At 32.5% G+C, this 27,128-nt stretch overlaps 1 protein-coding gene across 1 annotated transcript in view; it reads right to left on the reverse strand.

The window, feature by feature from the left end:
* Nucleotides 1-6,072: 6,072 nt before the first annotated feature.
* Nucleotides 6,073-27,128, reverse strand: part of LOC126769120 (angiotensin-converting enzyme) — a 174,374-nt gene continuing 153,318 nt past the window's right edge. The window contains exons 10-12 of the mRNA XM_050487690.1: nt 15,813-15,953; nt 7,715-7,903; nt 6,073-6,201 (exon numbers count right to left, since the gene is read on the reverse strand). Coding sequence (XP_050343647.1) covers nt 6,075-6,201; nt 7,715-7,903; nt 15,813-15,953 — 457 coding nt within the window. The 3' untranslated portion in view covers nt 6,073-6,074. The remainder of the gene's footprint in view (nt 6,202-7,714; nt 7,904-15,812; nt 15,954-27,128) is intronic.

Here is a 27,128-nt window from a genome sequence, read left to right on the forward strand (position 1 = left end):
TGACGTCGTTGGTTTTCTACTATATTAACATTTAAAATAAAATGAACATTTTGATAGAACATGTTATCATATCATGTCTGAATTTAATTCTATAGTATCGAAACAATTTTTTTTTGGAAATTCTTCAGTAGCAGCCCGGAGTCTGAAAGTTTCAAGTGTGTACACTCTCCTGCCTCGGAAAGCACGTAAAGGCGCAGGACGCGCCTGGACTTTTTCCAGTCGTGTCGGATTATGAGAGTTAGGGAATAGAGAGTGTACTTGTGTTTACACGCACACTTGTGCACTATAATATCTCCTGCGTTGTTGGCTAATGGCCGAAATCAGTCTGGAGGACATTATTATTATGGAAACAATTTATTAATTTTTACTTTAAGTAAAATTCTCTCCCTTTTAGGAGGAGTAGAGCTTATTCCACCACCCTGCTCCAGTGTAGGTTGGTATATACAGCAGAATTTTAGTAAAATTTGACCACATACAGGTTTCATCACGTTGCTTTCCTTCACCACTGAGTACGATATGTATTATAAAATGTAGAACATGAAAATTCCGTGGTGTTTGCCCGGGTATGAATCCGCGACCATTGGTTAAGATTCACGCATTGTAACCAATGGGTCATCTCGGTTAACTTAATTTTAAATATAAGAATAATTTTGTACCTAATATATTAAATGTACATGCAAAACACGCGAAACTTTTCATTGCATTGATAGTCTTGGTACAATATAGAACTTCTATTTTGTAGATGAAACACTGTCTTTATATATTTGTCTATACTTCAGTTAAACAAAATAATGTTCATTCATAGACGATTTCAAGAGTTCTTTACAAAGTCAGCAAAAAGAATCGCTTAGTCGGTTGTTAACCCTGTATAAAAACAATGCGTCCCATCAACACAAAGTGTTGACGAGCGAAATATGTAAACATATCAGGAGGCTTTGCACCAGGAAAACATCGTTGGTTTGGAGATACAAAAAATATTGTTTCAAATGAATTTGAATGTTATTGATCTATGATTATAGTTTATTTTCGTTTGAACTATTTGTACTAGGGGAGGGTGCAATTCAATAAACGAGGCGACACGGTGGCGGGCGCTGGATTTCAATATGAGTGTTTGCACCACACTGCAACCGCTTTATAGAGTATATTGTGTAATATTAGCAAATGAAATTCATGCCATCCACTTTTACGATATTTATCTGGAATGAATAAATAATATTATAACATTGCGTTTGTGTTGTATATTTAGGTATATGTGTGCGTTTGCTTATCCAGTATCGAGATTCATACATTATGCACATTTTTTTTAGAATTCAATCGTTTCTCGGAATAATGATATTTTTTTGGCTGCTTATCAATACTGATATTGTAAATGCGAAAGTAACTCTGTGTGGTTTCACGCACCACTGAACCGATTTTGATGAAATTTGGTATGGAGCAAGCTTGAACCCAAAGAAAGAACATGAGGTACTTTTTACCTCACACCTCCCTCTATAGCTCGAGGGAAGGCGAAACTTGGTTAATAATGCTATAAATGATGTTGTTTTTTGTAAACCCTACTTTAGTTGGTTTCATTGTACTTATTACTGTAATTTGTTTTTGATAAATACGTTGTTTTTATCATATAATACTGGTATGCTATCAAGCTTCGAGCTAGTACGAGTTCGAGCTATAGTTCGAGGCGTTAAACAAATACAATTGATATAATATTGTCACTTAATCGGTAATAATATCGATTATCCTCACCAATAATCGACCGGTATCAAATGCCTCATTAATGGATTCCCAATTTACATGAATGCATAGAATATTTAAGGGATTTATTTTTACCTTTTTAAAATTTTTAATTTCACACACGTCGTACCTAGGGTAAGCAATTTGATTTTTATTTATTTATTTATATAGAATAGGAAGGCGGACGAGCATATGGGCCACCTGATGGTAAGTGGTCACCAACGCCCATAGACATTGGCATTGTAAGAAATGTTAACCATCGATTAAATCACCAATGCGCCACCAACCGTGGAAACTAACATGTTATGTCCCTTGTGCCTGTAATTACACTGGCTCCTTTCAAACCGGAACAAAACAATACCAAGTACTGCTGTTTTGCGGTAGAATATCTGATAAGTGGGTGGTACGTACCCAGACGAGCTTGCACAAAAGCCCCACCACAAGTAAATGAGTAAAGATGCTTATGATATGCGTAACAGCAGAATGATATACATATTTACATATATAATTACTAAGATTCCCAGCGGGAATCGAACCCGCAACCCCGGAGAGGAGGGCAGGGTCACTACAAAATTCCACCAACGTCATGATTGATTTCGACTAAATTTAATGCGGTAAAAACCTATAAAATTTTCTTTTATTTATAGATTTCTCTCTTTCTGTCATTATTCATTTGACATTCGAAAGAAGAAGACGACATCATTCACGTAAAAAAACATTTATAAATGTGTAAAGCCGATACTTTGCATATTTTAAAATTGATATTTAATTACGTTTATGTAATCACATATGCGTGTTTGCGATTTTTTGCGTGTCAATGACTGTGTAATTATATTATATAAATTATTATGTATTATTAATGCAATTATACAAACATGCAATACATAAAACTGTATTCAGTTTTTAAATAATAACCTTCATAATAAGTTACATTAGTCAAATGTATAACGTTTTTATATTTTTACAAAGTATATAAAAATATGAGCCTAGACCGCAGCAGCTAGAACAGAATATATAATTTATGAGCTCAGTGGTTAGAACGCGTGATTCTTATCCGAAGATTTCGGGTCCATACCCGGGCGAGCTCTACTGAGACTTCTTGTGCTTGCCTTTAAAATTCATATTGTGTTCGGTGGTGAAGAATATCATGAGGAAATTTCCATGAGTGGGATGAATTTCGGCTAACTACCACCAATCCTCATTAGAGTGGTGGCATAAGCTCCGAAATACTCACTTCAAGAGGAGATGCCTTTGCCCAGCTGTGAACAATTAACTATTATGTTAATATTTTAATAACAATTTACCTTGAATCGATCGTGTGTAAGGGTCATTATAATTAAAATTCTCAGTATGGAGGAAGTTTCTAGTGTCACACTACCGTTCCCCGGAAAGAAACGCACATTGATTTTCTTGTGCCTGGTAGCACTCCGAACGTGATGGATTCATCCATCAGAGATGCGTGAACCTTTGATTGTTTTTCCTTATACTTTTGCATTATTCCTAATATCTCCTCTGCACCGGCTGCGGTAGCCGAAATAAGGTCTGGAGTACTTTTAATATTTTTATTTTACTTTTAAATATAAATTACATTACATTTTCAATGATTGTGTTTGATAAAAACCATAAAGGTATAACATTTTCACGATAGAATCAAATAACGGAATCCTTTCTAATCTTTACATTTTTTTCTTATTTATACCTACTCGTAATGCTACAAAAATGAGACAAAAAATAGATAGTTAATTATTAACAAATTTCAAAGTACCATCGTTTTTTGTAAAAACCTTTCGTTAATTTTCTTTAAAGGTATAAATGCTTTCTAAATTTTCTACTTTTTTTCTCGCGATAAATCACATCTCCTATCGCAGTTCACCCATGTTACAAACAAATCATGTAGTATATATTTCTTAAATAAATCTTAAGTAAATAAGTGGCTGCAGCGCTGTTGAGACGAGAGGACTATGGAAACAATTTTGACAGCGTTTTGTATTAATTATTACATTTTAGTTAGAAGCACTTTACCATATTCTTTAGGATAATTTGTAAAATATGTGCATTACGTTACATTTTACTGGTGGTAGGGCTTTGTGCAAGCTCTACTGGGCTGGTACTACTCAACCAATCCAGACGAGCTCTCAGATATTCTACCGTAAAACAGCAGTACTTGGTATTGTTGTGTTCTGGTTTGAAGGGTAAGTGAGCCAGTGTAATTACAGGCACAAGGGACATAACATCTTAGTTGTTCAAGATTGGTGGCGCATTGGCGATGTAAGCGATGGTTAACGTTTCTTACAATGCCTATGTCTATGGGCGTTGGTGACCACTTACCATCAGGTGGCCCATATGCTCGTCCATCTACCTATATTATAGAAAAAAAAAACGAAAAAATTATAATACTGCCGGTCGTTATAGACAAAAAAAAAACATGAGATCGCGTAGCGAGAGAGAGGGTAAGGGTCGTGCGAGTCTAATCTAAAATTTTGCTGAAAGCGTAACATATAAACTCGTTTTCGCCTTAGTTAGAATTGATTTGATATAAGCTTACAAATAACCTGATAAGGAACTTCAAAAGAAGGACCACCCAATAACATCCAACGACGTGTGGGTAGACAAATTGACTTATAATGGTAGCTTAATGTAACTTAATCTTTACCCGCATTGGGGTTGACTAATTTCTGGGAATTATAATTCATCATCTTTGATCTTATTGCTTGGAGGTAGTTCTTACAATTTGTTCAGAATTATTGATTATTTATTTAAATAGTACGTAAAAAAATGTTATAAGGAGTATTATATTAATCATATTTGTATTTTTTTGTTTATTATGGAAATAATTACATACTTTAGTGATATATAATATAAAATCAGTGTAATGACAATCAAGTAAATAAGCATGATATTTTAAACCACGAATAATATTAAAAAAATGTGTAAAATTGTATTCTAGTATAGCCGCTTATATGTATATAACAATAGAGCTTTTTACAAGCATATCTGAGTAGGTAATTCCACTCATCATATTCTTCCGCAAAGCAGCAATACTTGGAATTGTTGTGTCCACATTTGCCCGATGAGTGAATCAGTTTACCTACAGGCACAAGGGACATAACATTTTAGGTCTCATGGTGGCGTATTGAACGATTAATATGGCAGTGGTGACCATAATGGCAAACTACCAGGTGACCGATTTGGTAGTCATTCTATCTATTTTAAATAAAATAAATATTAGTTTTTAAAAGTTGAAATGAGAAACAACATACTTTTAACAATTTATTGTGTTCACAAAACTGGATATGTTGATATGTACAAAAATACATCTTATACGTAAGATTACAAACTTAGTTATAAATATTACAATAATGACCCTGGTATAATCGAATCATAAAATGTATTGTAATTATAAATATAATTATATAATAATAAAGCTACTAACCTACAGCAAATAACTTCACATGCGTGATTAAATTACCAGACAGTATTAAAAAAATGTTATATAACTAATACTGATATTTAGTATGTTAGTTTGTCTTGTAAGCAGCGAGAAAGCTGTGTGCAAAATTTCAGTGCTATCGGATGTGTGGAACTAGTTTAAAAGTCATTCTCATGATTTTACTCACTCATAAAAGATTGTAAATATTTGCTAAATTGATCCGAGATGGTCCAGTAGATAGAAAACTTGAATCTTAACCGAAGATTGCAGGTTCAAGCCGGTCACTGAGGTTTGTTATGCTTAATATGTGTGTATATTCATCTTAAGCTCATTCGGTTAAGGAAACATCGTAAAAATACATGACTGTGTCAAATCCACCAACTCGTTTTTGAGTAGCATGACGGAATAAGCTTCAAACCTACTCCAATGAGAAAGCCTTTGGCTAGCTTGAGACATGTATCATTGTGCGTGTGTGTTACCTTAAATTTCACTTAAGGATTTCAATAAAAAAAATAATTGTTTTTTTTTTATTATAAGGACTCATTTTGCAAATTATTTTAAAAAGTTATTCTGTTTTGAAATCATAATTTTAAGATTGTATGTATAATGTAACTTTTTTATATTAATTTATTTTAATGTGTTTTATTGAATTAATAATATTTGTAAAATAATGTTATAATATCAATAACATAATAAAGAATAATAACGATATATTTAATTTGTACATAGACATTACACATAATATTGTTCTAAAACTATTTCTTATTTACACATAAAATAATAAAAATTAAATATTGCAACTTTTTGATAAATCACAAATCTTATATTATTAAAATATGCCACAGTATTAAAAATCTTAATTTTTTCGCGTTTTAAGTTATAAAGAGAATCGACCTAAGTTCACATTATGCTTTTATCGCCAATGCATTCCAACGACCATCAGAGCTGATGACAGAAGCAAGGTAAAGAAGCTGGTGATCCCAATGCTACTGGCTGCATTGTAGAATCCTCCATACACTTGCAGACCAGCTGTCTCGATGCTGGAAAAAATATTTGTGTTAAAATAGGTTTTGAAAATATTAATATATAACATAATCCTATATATAAAAATGGATTTTGGTATTTCTGTTTAAGATTGATAAACTTGAATAACATTTGATGACCATACTGATTGTAGTATACACACATCTACAATATGTATTGATTAGTATTTTATAATATGAAAAATATAAGTCGAGATGGCGTAGTGGTTAGAACGCGTGAATCTTAACCGATGATCGTGGGTTCAAACCCGGGCAAGCACCACTGAATTTTCATGTGCTTAATTTGTGTTTATAATTCATCTCGTGCTTGACGGTGAAGGAAAACATCGTGAAGAAACCTGCATGTGTCTGATTTCATTGAAATTCTGCCACATGTGTATTCTACCAACCCGCATTGGAGCAGCGAAGTGGAATAAGCTCCAAACCTTCTCCTCAAAAGGGAGAGAAGGCCTTAGCAGTGGGACATTAACAGGCTGTTACTGTAATATGAATATATATTATCTGTGTATCGATCTGTCATTTTGGATTACGCACATCGCGGAGCGCCGGCAAATAGAATATATATATAATGGTATTGGCGCAAAGTGAAGACGGTGTGTGTGCATAGCGAGTTGATATATACAGTATAATATGTATAATTTAATTTGTAATACCGATATTACGAATTGAGTTAAATCACGGTTAAAAGGTGAACATTACACTGATCACCACAAAAGTTATTCTGTATATTAACATAGCAAACCTTCATCATATCAACTTTATTGTAACTTTCTACTATGTGCATAGGAGCATCTATATATGTATGTACATTCTTGTGATAAGGTTTTTATTCTATGTCAGACGCATCAATGCTATCTGTTAAATCAAATCAAAATATACTTTATTCAAGTAGGCTTTTGCGAGCATTTTTGAACCATCAACCAGTCATTTTACAAAATTACGTTAAATTTAAAGCAACCACAGGTCCGGACTGTAGTTTCTACCAAGAAACTCATTATGAACTCTTTTTCGACCATCAGGTTAAAGTTTCGACCGTAAACAATAATAATTATAATAAAAGTAGTATTTATTCTCCATGGAAATCAGTGAACACTTTGTATTTCATTATTATTATTACTTCACAATTTTTTATCGTTAACCCTTTATCGAGTAATATTTACTAATTAAACTTAACTTTTAAATTTATTAATTGACAAAGCTAAAAGTGTTTAAGGAATTTTATAATTTAGTTAAATATTGATCTCTCTTTCTAACATAATTGATTTGATATTCGAAAGTACAAGAAAACATTGTCTACTCATCACCGCTTGAACATTAATCGGTAAAGCCGTTAATGACTATGGAGATTGCCTATCTGCTTGATTGGACAAATATTTTGACCACATATCAAATTACGTGATATATATAACTAATTCAGTTCCATGAAAAAAATACAAAAAGGCTTGGAAAAATTGTAATTGCGTTGTAATTTTGTTTAATATATTTTGGCATATATGGCAAATAGCCTTACCTGAATTTGCAATAGTCTCCATCATAGCTCCAGCCCAAATATTCTCCAGTCCTCAAGTTTTCACTACGAAGCCACTCCTCCAGTGGTCTGAAGTAGTCTCTGAGCGCTTCACCGCTGAGTTTGCCTTCACCAATCGTCTCTTGGAGGACTTGAGACCAGGGTAGAGAGGAACCGCGCTCCATGATGCGCCTGGAAGACAATTTATTTAGTTAATATGTTGAAATAGTAATAGAAAAATCGGAATCTGTCTTAATAAATAAGGACAATACTACATTGCAATGTACAATTTATTTAAGAATACACTTTTTTTCATTTAAAGCTAAGATGGGTTATTATACTTTTTTCATTTATAAAAACTTTTTATAAAACCTTAAGAAAATTCTGGTGTTCCAATTTTAAATCAAGTATGTAGCTCTGATTCTTAATAAAGAATTATTACTGGCTAGTAAAATTTAAATTTAGAATAATATAACCAAACAACAATTGCATTTAGTTTGTATTAAATAATTTTTATTGATTATAGATAAAATAAAATAAAACGATTCAGTAAAATAAAGCTAACAATTCACATCATATTTGCGTGGAAAGTTGACTTATTAGCCTAATTAATCATTTGCAATAATTAAACGTAAAACGAAAACATAATCGCAATATAATATACGTTATATCCTTTACTAGTGCGTAAAATAAAAATATGATAATTATTGGTACGATTTTTTTCTTCTAATTATAGCAATAAACCATTATAACTGGTTGGTTTAACTGATTAATGTGAAGTTTCGTATGGTATCCAGGGCGTTGTAATTAAACCTCTGATTGAATGCTTAGGCTTTGATCCGTGAAATATGAAAAATTGATTGGATTCACGGTATTATATTTCGTAGCTTTGTTGGATGGTTGTTAAACTGTGTCTATAGTGGATAGCTTTTTTTTTTAATAAAACCTCTTTGGGCGAGTTGAGTGAAATTTCAAGGTCGAAGTGCAGTTTGGGTGAAATGTTTCCAACGTTAAAAGGTTGCGTTCCTGTCGAGTTTCAAGCGCTTGATAGTTTTATTTATTTTGATATAAGAGTATTCAAAAAATGTAATAATTTCCATGATCAATAATACCATTTCATTTACACATTCGTATCGGTTCATTGTACTCGTAGTATATTCTAGAACTATAGTATCGAACTGGGACATTTCTTAGTCTTTTCTTACATAACTTATTCTATACATTTACTTGTACACTAATCTCGGTGTCGATTAAACGAGAAAGTAGACCGATCAAGGAAGAGGTAGGCTGCTTAACAATTTGCATAACACGTATCAATAACGGTATTGTTTTACAATAATAATAATTTTGAAACAGAAGCGTTATAAATAATATCTTTATATGAACCAATTGTCTTTTTTAATCAAGATAATTTGTACTACAAGGTTATTGTGAAAGCAATGGATATTGTCGTTATATGTCAAATACTGATATGCTATTTTGATACTTGTATCATATTATTTTTGTGATAAATATAATTAAAATTGCATATCAAGTTAGAGGAAAAGAGGTTGAAAATTAGAGAGCAATTTCCATTTGTTGGTCTCATCTCGGAGTCAATATTCGTTAATTATGTGTCGTAGTTAAAAAAAAAATTCTAAGTAATAATTTTAAATTTTGGCAAGGAGCTTTTCGTATAATAATATTTTATTTCTCAATTATTTAATTTTATTATCTATTTAATTAATATTAAATATAAAATCTATGACAGCGAAAGCGAAATGTATTTTACAACCCGGAATCTGTTGGTAATGTTTACACTCCCATGCCCCGGAAAGCACGTAAAACCTTTGCTTGCGCATCTGAACTATTGACGGTCGGATTTGATGTCATGTCGAATTATGAGAAAATGGGAATAGAAATAGCGCAGTTTGCTAGTGTCACTTAAGAAATGAAAACGTCAGTCCAGAAGACATCACCATGATACGTTTGATAAATAGTTTTTAAGAAAATACAAGCTTATTTTCCATTACATTTACGACATTAAATTTTTGTGTTCTAGAAAACAACAGACAATATGAATTAATTAAATTAATCGAGAGCTCCTAAAGACCTGAAAATTAAATTTCCTTTTAACAAGTTAGTATGTTTTGTAATAACAAAAATGTTGGTATTACTTAACATCATTAAATAGACCATCGGTCCGTAATGTAAAATTGCATTATTTATGTCCGTACGTAATTTATATTATAAATCAATTGAATAATTACAATGTAGACGAGTTACTGATTACAACATTATACAAAACTGATTTTTTTTTTGTTTAATTCATAACTTAGAGGCAACTCAGAATTGGTTAATTATTAAGAGGTGATTTAAGCGTCCAGAGGAAAAAACTGCCTACTAAAAGTTAGTACCGACTAATATCTATCTTTTTATAGATAGTTTAAATTGAATCTCTTGATAGACTGATAATTTTGAGGAAACTTGCATGTGTGGGATGACATTTGACCAGATGTGTTTCTACGCTCCCATCGTTTTCCTCGAGAGGGGAGAATTTGGAGCAGCAGTGGGACACTTACAGGCTTTCATTTTACTTCTTTAATATGAATATAAAAGGTAACATATATGTGTAGAATGTTTTTCTTAATGTAATCACTACCGCCTATACATTGGCGCTGTATGAAATACTAATTATTCGTTCATCACCAATGCGTAGCTTTACTTTTTCAATCAATGCGTTAGTAGACGAAATAAAAACCTGCTAATTAGAGGTAATAAATAAAGCCTTTTCTTGATAGAAGTTGTATAATACTAATTAATTTTCTAATATGTGTCGGTTTACAGTAGTTTTCAAATAATATGCTAGATTACGTTGATCATTGCTCGCAGGAATGTAACAAATGCAATCAAATGGCTTAACATCTGGATGGGTTATGTAAGAACAGCGAGTTATAGTTACGATGTATATACAAGGTTCAGTTTAAAGATAGAGTTTAAAGATAGCTGCCCGTAGATATTTGTAAGTGGATAATGTCTTTTAGTTGGTTGGAGGGCTTTGTGCAGGTGCAACTGGGCGAAATCTAGCGTCACACATCAATACTCTGTATGTTTCGGTTTGAAGAGGGGTGTGAGTCAGTGTGATTATATGCTTAAGGTGATATCTAGGATACTATGGCAGCAAATTGACGCTGTTAGTGGTTCGTACGTCTTAAACTGTTAGTGTGTACGGATGCTATTGATCACTGCCAAAAGGTAGAGGAAGATTCCTTAAAATTATTCTGTCAAAAAATATATTATATGAATTTTAATTCCACCATCAATCCGCATTGGAGCACCGTGGTGAAATACGCTTCAAACGTTCTTCTCGAAACAAGAGACAAGGTAATGCCTTGTCTCTTTTTTTTTTACCCAACAACGAGCTATAAGTGGGACACTTATAGCTCGTTACTTTAGTTAATTATACTTATATTATAAATGAATATACAATTGATTTGATATATATTTATCAACCAGTTTGAATACAGTCACGTTGCAACCGGGAAGTTCAGACTATACTGCTGAGCTTGTTATTTCAGCATTGCAATACAAAATTTTGACATAACGAATAAACACAGTCAACGCTCTTGATTTTATCTCTACCGTTACGTGTATATATATATTTATTTACATTAATTAAAATATTTCATTAAAATGCTTAAGGCGGTTTTATTTATTTGATATTCTAAATATATATGATTGCGGGTTCAAATGCGATCGATTATTTTTTTATATGCTTGATTTTAAATTAAGTGTAATTACAGACACAAGGGACATAACATCTTAGTTCCCAAGGTTGGTGGCGCATTGGTGATGTAAGCAATGGTTGACATTTCTTACAATGCCAATGTCTATGGGCGTTGGGGACCACTTATTTAGGTGGCTCATATGCTCGTCGGCCTACCTATACTATAAAAAAATTGTGCTTGTTACTAATCTTGTGATCCGTGGTTAAGGATCACGTTGTATCGATGGAAGCCTTCATGTATCGGAAGGGGTTCTGCTAGAAGTATATCTATTTAACGTGCCCTCAACTAGCGTGGTGTAACAACAATAAAAAATAAGTGTCTACCCAGCAGTGGAACAAGCAGTGGGCTACACATTTTTGTTTACATATTACGACAAGAACGGGATACCGTTTTGGTTAAAATATTGCAAGTAACACTCAATTTTTCCTTCATATTCTTCGTAATATCCATTTTGTACGAGCAAATAAAATAACGAGTACTTTTAAATATTTATATATATAATTTATTTATAATACCATGCGTATATAATTATAATAACATATATTTATATAGCAAATTCTAGAACGTTATTTGACTAAGGATTAAGTTTATCTTCGAAATCACGAATAGAAAAAAAGCATTATTTAAAGTTCACACACACACACACAAATGCAATCGCATCAAAACTTTTTGCTTTCTATTTTTATAAATCAAACTGTGAATCGCATTGAATCTGTTACAAATGATAATCCGAGCTAATGTTAACCGAGTTAACGATAAGTAAAACCCGCATGATGCCCTTAAGCAAAGTGACCGTTTCCTGTCAGACGACAATTGATCGCGTTTTATTTTCTCCATTTAATTCACACACCACTCTTTGATCTGCAACAATGAATCCACTTTCATAACGTATGTATAGTTCATTTCAATTCAGCTTGCATACACAAAGAAACATTCGGATATGTGGTATTGCAATTTGAAAAAGGAATAAAAAAACAGAGACAGTATTTAGGAAGCTTACTAAAACCGATTGTGATTTTTAATTCCATTTTCCTATAGTCTCAAAAATATGTTTATGTCTGCGAAAAATTTATACATTTTACACAAATAACAGTTCACAATGACATATCCATTCCAAAAAATAATATACAAATTCTGTTTCTGAAATTATAAAAATACTTTTTACCAAATGCTTACTCCGAATATATTGTTTATAAAATTGTGCCGATCTATATACAATGCAGATGCATCGATGCACAGATAATATAAGCTAATGTATTGCTGGGCTAATGAGAAAAAAGAGATGAGGATCTCTTTTAGAGGATAGGTTTGAAGCTTAATGCATCAAGTGGCTTAAATGTGAATTAGTCGATACACGTATGTATGTATGACAGATTTCCAAACGACCCATGCAGGCTTCCTCACGATGTTTTCCGTAAACGCCGAGCATGAGATAAATATTATAAACACAAATTAAGTACATGAGAATTAGCGCTTTTCTGGTTTGAACCCGCATTCTTAGGTTAAGATGTATGTTTCGACTACTGGGCCGTCATTTTCAAAATAAATCTGAAGAAAATAATATATGTATATATATATATATATATATATATATATATATATATATATATATATATACACATATATAATGATACTTCTTGTAGGGCCTTAATTTACATACATGTTTATTTAATTAGATTTGCTTGGTGGAACAAGGACAAAACGATAAGCTTATCTATGCGTCTCTTTTAAAACATCGCAGGAATCCCATATCGATCACGTAGCAAAATATTTTCACGCATTTCCCGATCTTAGCGACAATCAATCGCTGCCCATTTACGTAATACGATCATAATATTCGCACTTATACTTCGCTGAAGGTCAGAATTATACACGTTTATATAATATTAATCATAGCCATTCACATGCCTCATGATTATAACTAGGAAATCCTGTAGTACGGGTTGAAATATATTTTCAAGGCCAATGTGTTTTTATTTTTCTCCTTTTTGTTACGAGTTTTAAGATTTAAGTAAGGAAAATGTAGTATTCTGGACTTCTCTACTGCTAGCCTGGAATATCAACAGTTCCTTACAGCAATTGGGTCGGTATGTGATAGCTGCTTTCTCTAAGCTACGAATTCCAAAAAAAATTATGGATCTCTTCCATAACTATAAAAAATGGATTCACCCGGTTTACTTTGCTTTGTATACAGAGCCAAAGGTTTTATGCCAGCAATGATTTATTGTTTTTTTAATATAAGGTAATTATCATCGTCATCAGATCCAATGCTATCTGATGTAACCTTAATCTACTGCTGGATATAAGCATTTCCCAAGGAGCGCCAAAACTGTACTCTCGTACACAGTCTGCTCCAATAGCCACCCTAAAGTATACGTGACCAGCCAACTTCAATTTGCTAATTTTGTAAGCTACGTCGGTAACTATAGTTCTTCTCCAGATTATTTCATTTCAGTTTTTTCTTTTCCTTGAATTTTTGGACTGTAGGTCATGGACTTAAATACTAATAAACCTAAATTAATACTAGCATCTAATTTTGAATATGATAAGTTATTCTAAATTACTTGACACATTAACACGAGCGTGCTTAGATAAATTAGATAACTGGATAATATTTCAAAATAATCTTGTTCTATAATATCCTGGTTCTTGTTAAGTAATACAAGTATGCGTCTCAAAATGATAGGCTGTGTGATTTAGTTTGAAAGAGTTGTAATCGTGTAGTTTAGTCTGCGGAATTCTATTGAATATGCAAGTTAGGTAATATTACTTAATACCATAGTTAAGTCGCTTGCGGAATATTAATAACTGTCTTTTAAATGCGGTGATGTTCGTTATTATTTGTTATGGTGTTAATAGTTACAGGATAGGATATTATATGGAGTTTTTTAATTATCTCCGACTCTAAGCATCACTTCGTAAAGATACAATCGTTTCGGATTGTAGTTAGAAACTATTTATACGGAATATATATATATATATATATATATATATATATATATATATATATATATATGTGTATTTATAGAATAGGAAGGCGGAAGAGCATATGGGCCACCTGATGGTAAGTGGTCACCAAACGCGCTTAGACATTGGCATTGTAGGAAATGTTAACCATCGCTTACATCACCAATGCGCCACTAACCTTGGGAACTAAGATGTTATGTCCCTTGTGCCTGTAATTACACTGGCTCACTCACCCTTCAAACCGTAACACAACAATACCAAGTACTGCTGTTTTGCGGTAGAATATCTGATGAGTGGGTGGTACCTACCCAGACGAGCTTGCACAAAGCTCTACCACCAGTAATAAATAAAAATATTGATACTTTTAAACTTAATTATTAAGCTATTATATATAATAAATTTTGTTTATTCTTCATGAATATTAACAAATAATTTTTTTTTTGTTTAAACAGACTTTAAACAGACAGACAGTTCTCCTTTGAAGTGATTTGTAAAATATCATAATCCCGAGAGTAATTTTATTATTAATTATTAGCTCTTAGCATATTTGCTTAATTTATATCATTTTGGCAAAAATTAGTAATTCATGATCTGCATTTAAATTATACAATATTCTTTGAACGAGACGGTATTTAATACAATTTTATGTATCATATACAAATGAATGCTTATTTTATACGTAACATCGATGTATATGTATGCAAATTTAAATCAATTTACAATAGTATATAACGTCAAAATTGCGCAAGTGTTACGACAATAAAGCGATAGCGATATCATTTATGAAACTAATAAAATAATTGTTCTTGAATGACGTTTTGACAATTATTTGCAACTTGTATTACGTCTAAATTGACTGCAGTGAGTTATGAAACTTCGTAAAACATTAACGGCCTTGCTTATAAACGTTATTTAACGGGTAATTAGTTAAACAATTCTCTGTCTTATTCTTTCGAATGTCAAATCAATAATGACAGAATGAGCGATATAATTGTTTTTATAACGGCAGGACAATGTCTACAGGGATTTTATAGTAATTGTTATATAGAATTGTAGTTGTTTTTAGTTTCATTTAATTTTGTGATATGTATAAATGTTAAATTATAGAAAGAATATATAAATGTGTTTCCCTCAATCCGGAATTCGATTCTTATTATAGTAATTGCTCGCAACAGGTAAATATAATTAAATTAGTTCAAGAAACTTGTGCGTTTTTATACTTCATTATATTTCATTGTTCCGTATTAAAACTTTAAAAATATAATTATTTACTTTTTTTTGTTAATTGCTGGAACAGAAAACATATTTAATTCGAATTTACTTCTTTTTATATATGGACTGAATAATATGTTAGCTAGATTACTTACGTCAAAATCCTTCCAGCCTCGGGGTTCCGGTAGATGTCGCATTTGTGCAGCGGACGAGATGGGTCCCCTGGTATGAACTGGCCCGTTCTTGAGCAGAGAGCTCTGTGAATTTGGAACTGCAGAATTGTGCTCACGAAGTATCTGAGGAAGATATATTCCAATTAATATTGTCTGACTGTGGCATTAAAAAGGTAAAAATATATACATGTATATACTAATACAAATATTAAAAATAGCTAATGTACAAATCATGACAACGGGGAATGATGACAGCATTTCCCCATTGAATCGCAATTTTGACCTTCTGGCGATATAATCTAAATATATATGAATATATAATTATAAATATTTATGATTATGTAAGTCGAGATGGCCTAGTGGTTAGAACACGGGAATCTTAACCGATGATCGTGGGTTCAAACCCGGGAAAGCACCACTGATTTTCATGTGATTAATTTGTGTTTATCATTCATCTCGCGCTTGACGGTGAAGGAAACATCGTGAGGAAACCTGCATATTACTAATTTTACTGAAATTCTGCCACAGATTTATTTCACCAACCCGCACTGGAGGCAACCACAGACTTTTACTACAACTATATTACTATATAACAAATTATATACTAATTACTATATAACAAATATTAATGTGTACAAAAAATTAAAGCCAAATTATTAAAAAATGTGCTTCGCATTTTCTATAAAAAGATTTTTGGATATTGTTGCGAATTTGAAACAACATATTATGTATTTTTGATATTTAATGTCTTAGCTAATTTAGTATCAAGTAGTAAATCTTAAGTATTTCTTTTTAATGGTCGTTAATAATCGTAATGGGTGTTAAACAAATCATTTGAAATCGTTACTATGATGTTAGTTTCAATATGAAACGTGTCTAACGCGACGCAAATGTGTACCAAACACGTCATACTAAGCGTTGTTTTAGAAATGACTGCCTCGTTGGTCTAGTGGCTTGATGTAAGGCCGCAAACGCGGAGTTCCTGGATTCAATTCCCAGGTCGGGCCAGTAAAAAGTTATTGGGTTTTTCTGTCAAAAAATTCTCAGTAGCAGCCCGGAGTCTGGAAGTTGTAAGTGTGTACTACCGTGCCTCGGAAAGCACGTAAAGCCGTTGGTTCTACGCCTGAACTCTTTCCGGTCGTGTCGGATTGCCATGCCATTGGATTATGTGAGTGCACTTAAATTCCCTAATTTAAGTGCACCTGTGTTTGCGCACACACTTGTGCACTTTAATATCTCCTGCGTAGTTGGCTAATCTCTTTTGAGATTGGCCGCCGTGGCCGAAATCGGTCTGGAGGACATTATTAGTTTTAGAAAATTAACAACTTTCTTATTTTGTGAAGTATTTAGTTTTATAGAGAGAAAAAAAAGAAATTGTTATTGAAGAAATAAAAATACTTTTTATTTTATACCTACTTTAATATTTCTATACTAAAAATGAGAAGATTTTCTTGTAATGCCTAACTGAAAACCTAAGCCAATATACATAAAACTTATACTAAAATAATGCAGCGTATTTAAGAGAAGGTTTTTCTAAATAATAATATTACATACATAAGTTGCTGCGCTTTAAGTTTAGAGTATTGACGTGAAAAGCGTGTATTTTATGTACTGGTATTTTTATAAATTCAATACTTAGCCTTAGTATAATTATATTGCTTTAAATATAACATAAAAACTAGGACATTTGATTATGAAAACTCAGGACTATCCTGCACTTTTCGTAATTGTGGTCATCCTACTAATTAATTGGTAATTAGTGCGTGATTTGGAATCGATTTTACAGCTTAAGCTTAATACCGTTCCATTAATTGCATATTTAGATAAATTGCTCATCCTATTTACACTTCAATTTGCATATATGTAATATGCAATAAATTATCTTGTCAAATTAAACGTTTAATTAAATGTTTAAAATGAAACGTAAAGATTAATAAATAAAAAGGTTAATTTCACATAAAGATGCTGCACAAATCTGATTGCTATTAGTTTGTTTTATTGAAAATTGTAAACAATTACAGTGTGTTACGAAAAAAAGTATTAAACTGAATGACCGCACCGAAAATCGATTTCCGGTGTCGATTGAAAGTTCAAGAAAACGACCAATTATGTATTTAGAAGAATCTGACCAGAGGAGGTGATGGTGAAGTGAGATCCTGACTTAATGGTGACTTGAAGGTATGACTATCAAATGATCTTCTAGAAGCAAAATGTTTAGTCACCTGGCTATAAATGCTTATAAGCCTAAGAGTAACCTACATTGCTTTTGATGATTATATTTGTGGTTAACATTATGTTTTCGTATTTTATTGCTTTATCGTAATTGTTCATCTTCAAGTATCACTATCGCAATGGTTTATGAGCTGCCTTGCGATGGAAAAATGTAGCAGCTTCGAACCTAACCCCTTGACCTATAATTGTCCCGGCTTCTAATATACTTTACTCTTATTTGAAGGGGTAAATAGGAATATTATTAAAAAAAGTATATTTAATATTGTAACGTGTATACTGATATAAGCTTTAATATATAGAGATTGACGTTTTTATCAGCTGTAAATATAATTCAACGCTGGTAATAATGAGGATTTTTAATAATAATATCCTGGGACATTTTTCACTCAAGCATATTACTATTTTCAATAAGCAATAATATATGATCTGTGAAGTCAATAATTAACGCTAAAGGCGTTATTTATTTCTGTAATTATTTAAATCGATGTCTTAAATATGTATTATATTTTTTTTATTTATAGGACGGCGATCCGGCAAATGATGGTAAGCGGTCACCCTCATAACATTAGCGATGTAAAAAATAATACCCATTATTTACATCGCCAATGCGCCACTAACCTTTCCTTTGTGCCTGTTACACTGGCTCACTCACCCTTCAAATCGCAACTATACTAAGTGTTACTTTTTAACGGTTGAATATGTGATAGTGGGTCAAAGCCACCAAGTAAAATTTTAGTATTAAAATATTGCAAACACAAACTGAATGTTAATAAGGAATCGAGTTATTCAATAAACATTAATTTCAGTTAATTAAACCGAAGGAATGCGTGCAGCAAGTGATTCCATCAATCAATGAATCTTACTTAATACACGAATCAGTGCGATTGTAAATTATTTGTATATACCGTTATTTGCTAGTACGTTATGTAATATTTAATGTATAGCTCTAGTGATAGCGTTTTTTAAGCTTATTAGCTAAGTGATATGCATTTTATTTTAGTGCTTTGTATAACGAAAATATACGTTGACATAAAAATGGTACCTGTCATGATATTGATCTTCAATCGATTGTTTATGAGTGAATAATTTATATTGTATAATCTGTAGCTTGCATACATACATCTTTGTTCCTTTTGTATATTTTATTAAAATATATACTATAATCATGATCATTACATAGGATTTGATTTAAATTTACATTATTAATTTTTATTATTTTAGTCAAATTTTAAAATAGTAACTCCCGATTCCCACCCGACGCAAAGCTGCCCATAATGCAGGCCGCATTTCCGCGCTGTATGGCAATGGACAACCTTTGTGCCAAGTGGGACCCGGAACGACTGTCAAATCCCCAAAATATACTATATTTTGTATATATTATATATATTTTGTATATAAATATTACTCATTGTCAGAGAAATAATGCAAATAAATTTTGAAACACACAAAACACCGTCGTATTGTCTGCATTGGTAATAGGGCTGGTTTATTTTTTGTTTAGAATATCGATATTGTATTAAACGGGGAATGTTACTATTGTTCTTGCTATGTTTTAACATATTTAATATTGGTATGTATTTTATTTATCCTCAATGTAAATAATTCTTATTCAAATAAATACATTTTACATTAAAAAAGTGTAGATGATATATGATATTGTTAATTAATATGTATAATTAAGTAGTTCTTTGTTATTTTATTTAATTATACTTATAAGTTAAATAAATTAAAATAATAAAATTATATACTAATTACTTTCAATTACCATGAATGATTCTTTAGAAATGGAAACAAATGCAATTTACATAAATATCAAAGTCCAAAACCGCTTTCGCTAAACAAATAGCCGATACTGGGACCATACACAGCGAATACCGTAATATGTTAAACGACCACCGTTAAGCACGTGCGGTAACGATAAGCAAACGTTACGAATACCGGTTTTTAACAAAAACATAAGATAATATAATTTCAGGTTCCTCAGAGTACGGTTGTATTCTTTATTATGTATTATGATTATAATCAGGAACAGTCTGTAAATGTCCCACTGCTGGGCTAAGGGATCTTCTCCTTTTGTGAAGAAAGGTTTAGGAGCTTATTCCACCACGCTGCTCCACTGCGGATTGGTGGCATACACATGTGGCAGAATTTCAGTGAAATTAGATACATGCGGGTTTCCTCACGATGTTTCCCTTCTCCGAAAAGCACGAGTTAAGTTATAAACACAAATTGAGCACATGAAAAGTGATGTTGCCCGGGTTTGAACCCACGATCATAGGTTAAGATTCACGCGCTCTAACAACTGGGCCATTTCGGCTATTTATGTATAATAAATAAAACTAATATGTATAAAAATTATTCCAGAACATGCAGCACGTTTTTGAGGTTTTAGTATAATATTATTATATATTTAGTTGCGTTAATGTAATTTTGACTATTGACGTCACAAGCTATATAATAAACGAGTCCTATATACGTATATAATATACATTATAGTCGTGGTTGTAGTTTTATTTAAATCTTAGTGAGACCTGAGTTTTTATTACTATTCAGCTTTTGATTTGAATCTATATATTATATAAATATGAGAAGCTATGTTAGTAAAAAATAATGTTCAGTACATTAGGATCTAAATTTTCTTTTTTTTTTCCACAGACATTATGTGCCTTAAAAAAATAGGCATCTGTCGTAAGTGCAAAGAAATTCCGAAGTAGTTACCACAGTTTCCACAGTTTGACAGATATTTATCCTTATTTTTTTTCATTCTGAGATATTTGCTAGTTGCGTTATTCTTTTTCGCTTTACCGTCTTGGAAGGAGGGTAATGGTTGTGTTTAGTCATTTTTCCACTCCATGTATACTGATGTGCGGTCCACGCATACCACCTACGTAATAAGAAAATAGTCGTAAAACTGATTTTACGTAACTTTCATACGAGTTACGTGGTAGGCGAACGCGCATTATACATTTTTGAAATAATTATAATATCGAGTATCAATACTTGCTAATCGATTAAATGAAATTCTTAAACATTAATTTTGACGAGCCGGTTGGCGTGGTTGGTAGATACCTGCCTTTCACGCCGAAGGTCGTGGGTTCGATTCCCACCCAGGACAGACATTTGTGTGCACGAACATGTCTGTTTGTCCTGAGTCTGGGTGTAATTATCTATATAAGTTTATTTACATAAGAAAAGTAGTATATGTAGTATATCAGTTGTTTGGTTTCCATAGCACAAGGTCTACTTAGTTTGGGATCAGATGGCCGTGTGTGAATAATGTCCCAGGATATTATTATTATTTATATTTATAAATATTTTAACTCAAATGAATATTAAGGGCTATTTTTAACGTATAACCAAAATCGCATGAGATTCAAATTATATTACATTATTTATTTATTGATAAGTTCAAAGTTCAACGACATATTCAAAGTCAAAATACATTTTATTCAAGCTCTCACAAGTACTTTTGAATCGTCATTATGCAATTCTAATTTAAATATAACGCTAGCTAATTCTATTGTTAATGTCCCACTGCAGGGCTAAGGCCTCTTCTCCATTTTGAGGAAAAGGTTTGGAGCTTATTGCACCACGCTGCTCCAATGCGGGTTGGTAGAATACACATATGGCAGAATTTCAATGAAATTTGGCACATACAGGTTTCCTCACGATGTTTTCTTTCACCGTCAAGCACGGGATGAATTATAAACACAAATTAAGCACATGAATATTCAGTGGAGCTTGTCCGGGTTTGAACCCACGATCACCGGTTAAGATTCACGCGTTCTAACCCCTAAGCCATCTCTGCTTTATATTGACACTAGTTATTATACAATAAACATTCAATTCGTTATGTTTAGCATTTACAAATGTTTATAATTACAGTATTTCATTTGCAATTGTTTGTGTGTGATTTACTTGGTGGTAGGGTTTTGTGCGAGGGCACTTACCACCCGCTTATCGTCATATTATATTCTACTCTCAAGAAGCAATAACTATACATGTGACTACAGACACAAGGGACATAACATCTTAGTTTCCAAGTTAGAGCTCATTGATCATGTAAGGATGATCTTATAGTGTTGTTGTCTGTGGGTGGTTTTGATCATTTAACATCAGGTGGACAATTTGCCCGTATATCTATTTAAAAAAGAAACAAAAACTAAAGGTGTTAGTTATATGAGTTCGTTGAGTGAATTCTTCGTTCCTAAGTTATAAGTATTTTGACGAGCCGTTTGGCGTGGTTGGTAGACACTTGCCTTTTCACGCCGAAGGTTGTGGGTTCGATTCCCACCCAGCACAGACATTTGTGTGCATGAACATGTCTGTTTGTCCTGAGTCTGGGTGTAATTTTCTATATAAGTATGTATTTACAAAAGAAAAGTAGTATATGTAGTATATCAGTTGTCTGGTTCCATAGCACGAGCTCTGTACAAGCTTAATTTGGGAACAGATAGCCGTGTGTGAAAAATGTCCCAGGATATTATTATTATTATGGTGGTTATGTAGTGGGATGCTTAAAGCTTGTTACAGTGCCAATATCTATGGGCACTGTTGACTATTAGGTGACCCATTTGCCAGTCTGTCTATAAAATCTAACATAGGTTTTTATATATAAAATTGTCACTAACTTTGTTTTCTTGTAAATATCACACAAATACTGTGGAGGTTACCTACTTGGAGATGTGAATATTCGTTTTTGTTTTTATATGTATAACTAGATAAAATGCTTCTTTTAACGTATCCCATGTTAAATCGTTATTATAATTTTTCACACAGACGAAGTCTTATGTATTAGCTGTATATATATCATTAACATTCACATTATTAATAATAGCACTATTAATATTTATTAAATACATATTAGTTACACAATGGCATATATATTATATTTGCGAGCGGTTTCGAATTTAATGAACTCTTGCAAACAATAATTTACCTTCCTTTTGTCTTATGTTTAACACAAATACTTGTTAAATAATCGTTAATGCAATGCTTTGTTTGCAAGATGCCTAAATAGCGGAGCAAATGCAATGCGATGCGATTTCAACGCAATGGCTCGCGTTTTTGTACGTTTTAGTACATAACGCTGATCGAATTTATTACGGTAAGCATTCTATGTCATTTGCAATGTAAACAGATTAAAACCTGTTATTCTCGAATTCTATATTAAACGAATAGTTATTGTAAAACAACGAACTATCTAATGCCAAATTTTATCAAAATCCGTTCAGTCGCTTTTGCGAGATTAAATATCAAACACACAAACATTTACGTTTATAATATTACGAGGATTAATAATTTGTGGAACGTAGTATTATAACAATTTTATAACTTATTTTATATTATATGTATAATATAATTATTGTAATAATGCATTGAATCTTAATTTATATTGTAACTGGCTACCGGGTAGATTAAGTTTTTACAAAAAACGTTTATATCGAAGGACGAACAGACAAAGAATGTTTTGTTTGGGTCAGAAATTTTATTGGACGTACGCATAATAGAAAAAAATCCTCAAACCTCTTAAATATTTTCCATATGAAGGGGAAACGAAACCAGCAGGAACATTTATAGATATTTACTATGAATAAAGACTCGTTAATCATTCTATTCGTAAGCAAAACGAATCGTTTATCGATAGTATACACAAGGTGTATAAGTGACCATGAGTCCAAAGGTTAAGCAGACATATTATACGATGTAGCTAAATGTTCAATACTTCTCATTCCTTTAGCTTTTAAAGTTGACCAAGCCTTTGAAATGTATCATTGACGAATGTAATAAAAATAATAATAATTGTTGACAATTGGTACTATGAAGCAAATAACAGGCGATTATAGTGCGCAGGAGTCCGACCTTGTAACACCTTTCGCGGCTACCGTGTACTGTTATATATAAAAAATGTTAAATTGCTCAATATGAGGTTGTAAATAAGTTAATATAACAATAAAAATATAATGCATTTTTTTATATTTATTTGTGTTAATTATTATTTATGTTGGATTTATCATATCACAACCAAATAGCCTCATAGTCCACTTTAATAACGTTTATTTTGATTGGATTAGCGCTTTGGCCAACGAGAGCTGAGATGGCCCATTGGTTTGGCAGTGAAGAGCACGTGAATCTCAAGCGAAGATTTCCGGTTCAAATCCAGCTAGCACCAGTCAGTTTTCATGCTCTTAATTAGTTTATAAAACATATCTTGGTTAAAGGAAAGCTGAGAAAACTGCCATCCCACCACTATCCACCAACCCGCATTGGAACGGTGTGGTTACTTCTTAATTATCAGCTGTTTATGTTCTATTTTTGAAACTTGAATTCGTAATTTTACAAGTCTTAGAAATAATGTAAGGTTACCAATTTAAATGGAATGTCGATTACAGCAGGAAGATCCAGCAAAAAAACCACAGTAATTAGTTCTTTATTTTTTTTTTTTTTTTTATAGAATAGGAAGGCGGACGAGCATATGGGCCACCTGATGGTAAGTGGTCACCAACGCTCTTAGACATTGGCATTGTAAGAAATGTCAACCATCGCTTACATATCCAATGCGCCACCAACCTTGGGAACTAAGATTTTATGTCCCTTGTGCCTGTAATTACACTGGCTCACTCACCCTTCAAACCGGAACACAACAATATCAAGTATTGCTGTTTTGCGGTAGAATATCTGATGAGTGGGTGGTACCTACCCAGACGAGCTTGCACAAAGCCCTACCACCAGTGAAACAAGACAAATAACAAAAAATATATAATATAACATACAAAATTGAAAGAAGCTGTACATAAAACAGGATGTTAATTGTTTTGGGGCGATTTATAAATTTAATTACTCACCAAAGCATCTGTTTATTATTAACAGTCAAGAGTTAGCTTCTTACATATAGTACTTAAAACAATGTTGTCAAAAATAATTGCTGTATTCATTGATTAAATCGGCAACGAAAGTATCTGGTGGTAGGGCTTTGTACTGGTGGTAGGGCTTTGTGCAAGCTCGTCTGGGTAGGTACCACCCACTCATCAGATATTCTACCGCAAAACAGCAATACTTGATATTGTTGTGTTCCGGTTTGAAGGGTGAGTGAGCCAGTGTAATTACAGGCACAAGGGACATAAAATCTTAGTTCCCAAGGTTGGTGGCGCATTGGATATGTAAGCGATGGTTGACATTTCTTACAATGCTAATGTCTAAGAGCGTTGGTGACCACTTACCATCAGGTGGCCCGTATGCTCGTCCGCCTTCCTATTCTATAAAAAAAAAAAAATCTCCGCTCTGTATCACGTAATGCCCCAAAATTTTTGGAAATGTATGTTTTTGCAACTGTTTGCAATATTTCAGTACAACAATTACACAATATTGTAATTAAATGCGTTGAAACTTATGGTACAACAGATTTGACGCTAAACAACTTCCAAGTTTACTTTAGTTGAAGTTCAGCTTCACATTATAATATTGTGTACAACGACCGAGAAAAACTTTTAACATAGAATTTTTTTTAACATCAATTATCATTTTTGCAAAAATTGATTTCATTTTTGCAATAAAATAATTAAAGAAAGACGAATTTAAATACAAAATGTCAAGGATAAGAGAAACGAACTTGACTTCCTTTAAGAAACGTGTTTTGTCATCAAAAATAAATTAAAAATTTAATTTTGAATAACATCGATATAGTTTTTAATAAATATACAACATTAAGATTTACCGAAGATAAAAAGACCTCGATGGGAGACCTTGAAAAAGAAGCTCGGAAGTCCATTTATCATTTTGACCGATTCTGGCGTGAAGAAGATAAAAACAACTACTTTTGTGAGTACAGGACCGGTTAGAGATGTGCCAATTAGGGGATGCTCTTGTCAATACCTTAACTTAACCAGCGTGGTGGAATAAGCTCCAAACCTTTTCCTCAAAAGGGAGAGGAGGCCTTAGCCCAGTGGGACATTAACAGGCTATTACTGTATGTGGTCACGCCTACCCATACATGGGTATTATAAGAAATATCTATCATCATTCCTTATATCTTCAATGTCAACAGACTATATGATGATTGGTGGTACCTACCCAGAAGGGCAAAATACTACCAAGTAAATATACCAGATGAATGGATAAGAAACACATTTAAATCTACAGCGTAAAATATACGCGTAATATACGAAGACGTATTTAATAATAGTATAGACCTGATGGTTAGTGGTCGGTCATCTTGGCTCAATTTCATGTCAAGAAATATAATCTAATTCTAACACAGTTAATACACCAGCTCAAGCTCACTCGCTCACTCACCGCTTAAGACGGAACATCACTCAAAAAAATCAATCAATCAACAGCCAATCATTGTCCACTGCTGAACATAGGCCTCTCCCAAGGTGCGCCAAAACTCCTTGTCTTCCGCCTTCCGCACCCAGTTGGTGCCCGCCACCTTTTTAAGGTCATCGGTCAAACCCTCCTTAATAGCAGATGGAACATAGTGGAATATTAACCTTTTTTGGTTTAATAATTAAGAATTGAGTGAGTAGCCACTTGCGTTTTCACGAAAACCTTAAAAAAAAGCTTAAGGTAAATATAAAAACTCTCAAATAGATCAATATAAGTATTTAATAAGTTTTATCAATACTGATAATCTGTAGAAATTATCACGCTTGCTACTTACCTGGATAACTTGGTCAATATCAAATGCAGGTCACTTGAGAAGTAAGTGTAATTATATAATTGTGTTTGCCGAAATTTAAATGTCGTTTATAACGTACGATTTATTTTAATCGTGATCGCGGGTCATTAAGAATTAATTTTGAAGAATTTTTGATGGTTATTTTGGCTGAGCTGCCGGTAATCCGAGCCAGTGTAGTGTATACTACTAAGTTAAGAATGACTATAAACAGTATATTATTTTAAATTTTAAATAATAATAATGTCAGCTTCTTATCTATATTAACAATATTTTAAAATACTATCAAAATATTATATGACTCGTGTTTAAAAAAATGTAATTGAATACCCTCTGTATTTTAATTAATTTGTATAGAGTAACAGATAAAATCATTATACGTGAGATGATTG

The sequence above is a fragment of the Nymphalis io genome, chromosome 6, assembly GCF_905147045.1.
Source record: "Nymphalis io chromosome 6, ilAglIoxx1.1, whole genome shotgun sequence".
In the NCBI taxonomy this organism is placed as follows: domain Eukaryota; kingdom Metazoa; phylum Arthropoda; class Insecta; order Lepidoptera; family Nymphalidae; genus Nymphalis; species Nymphalis io.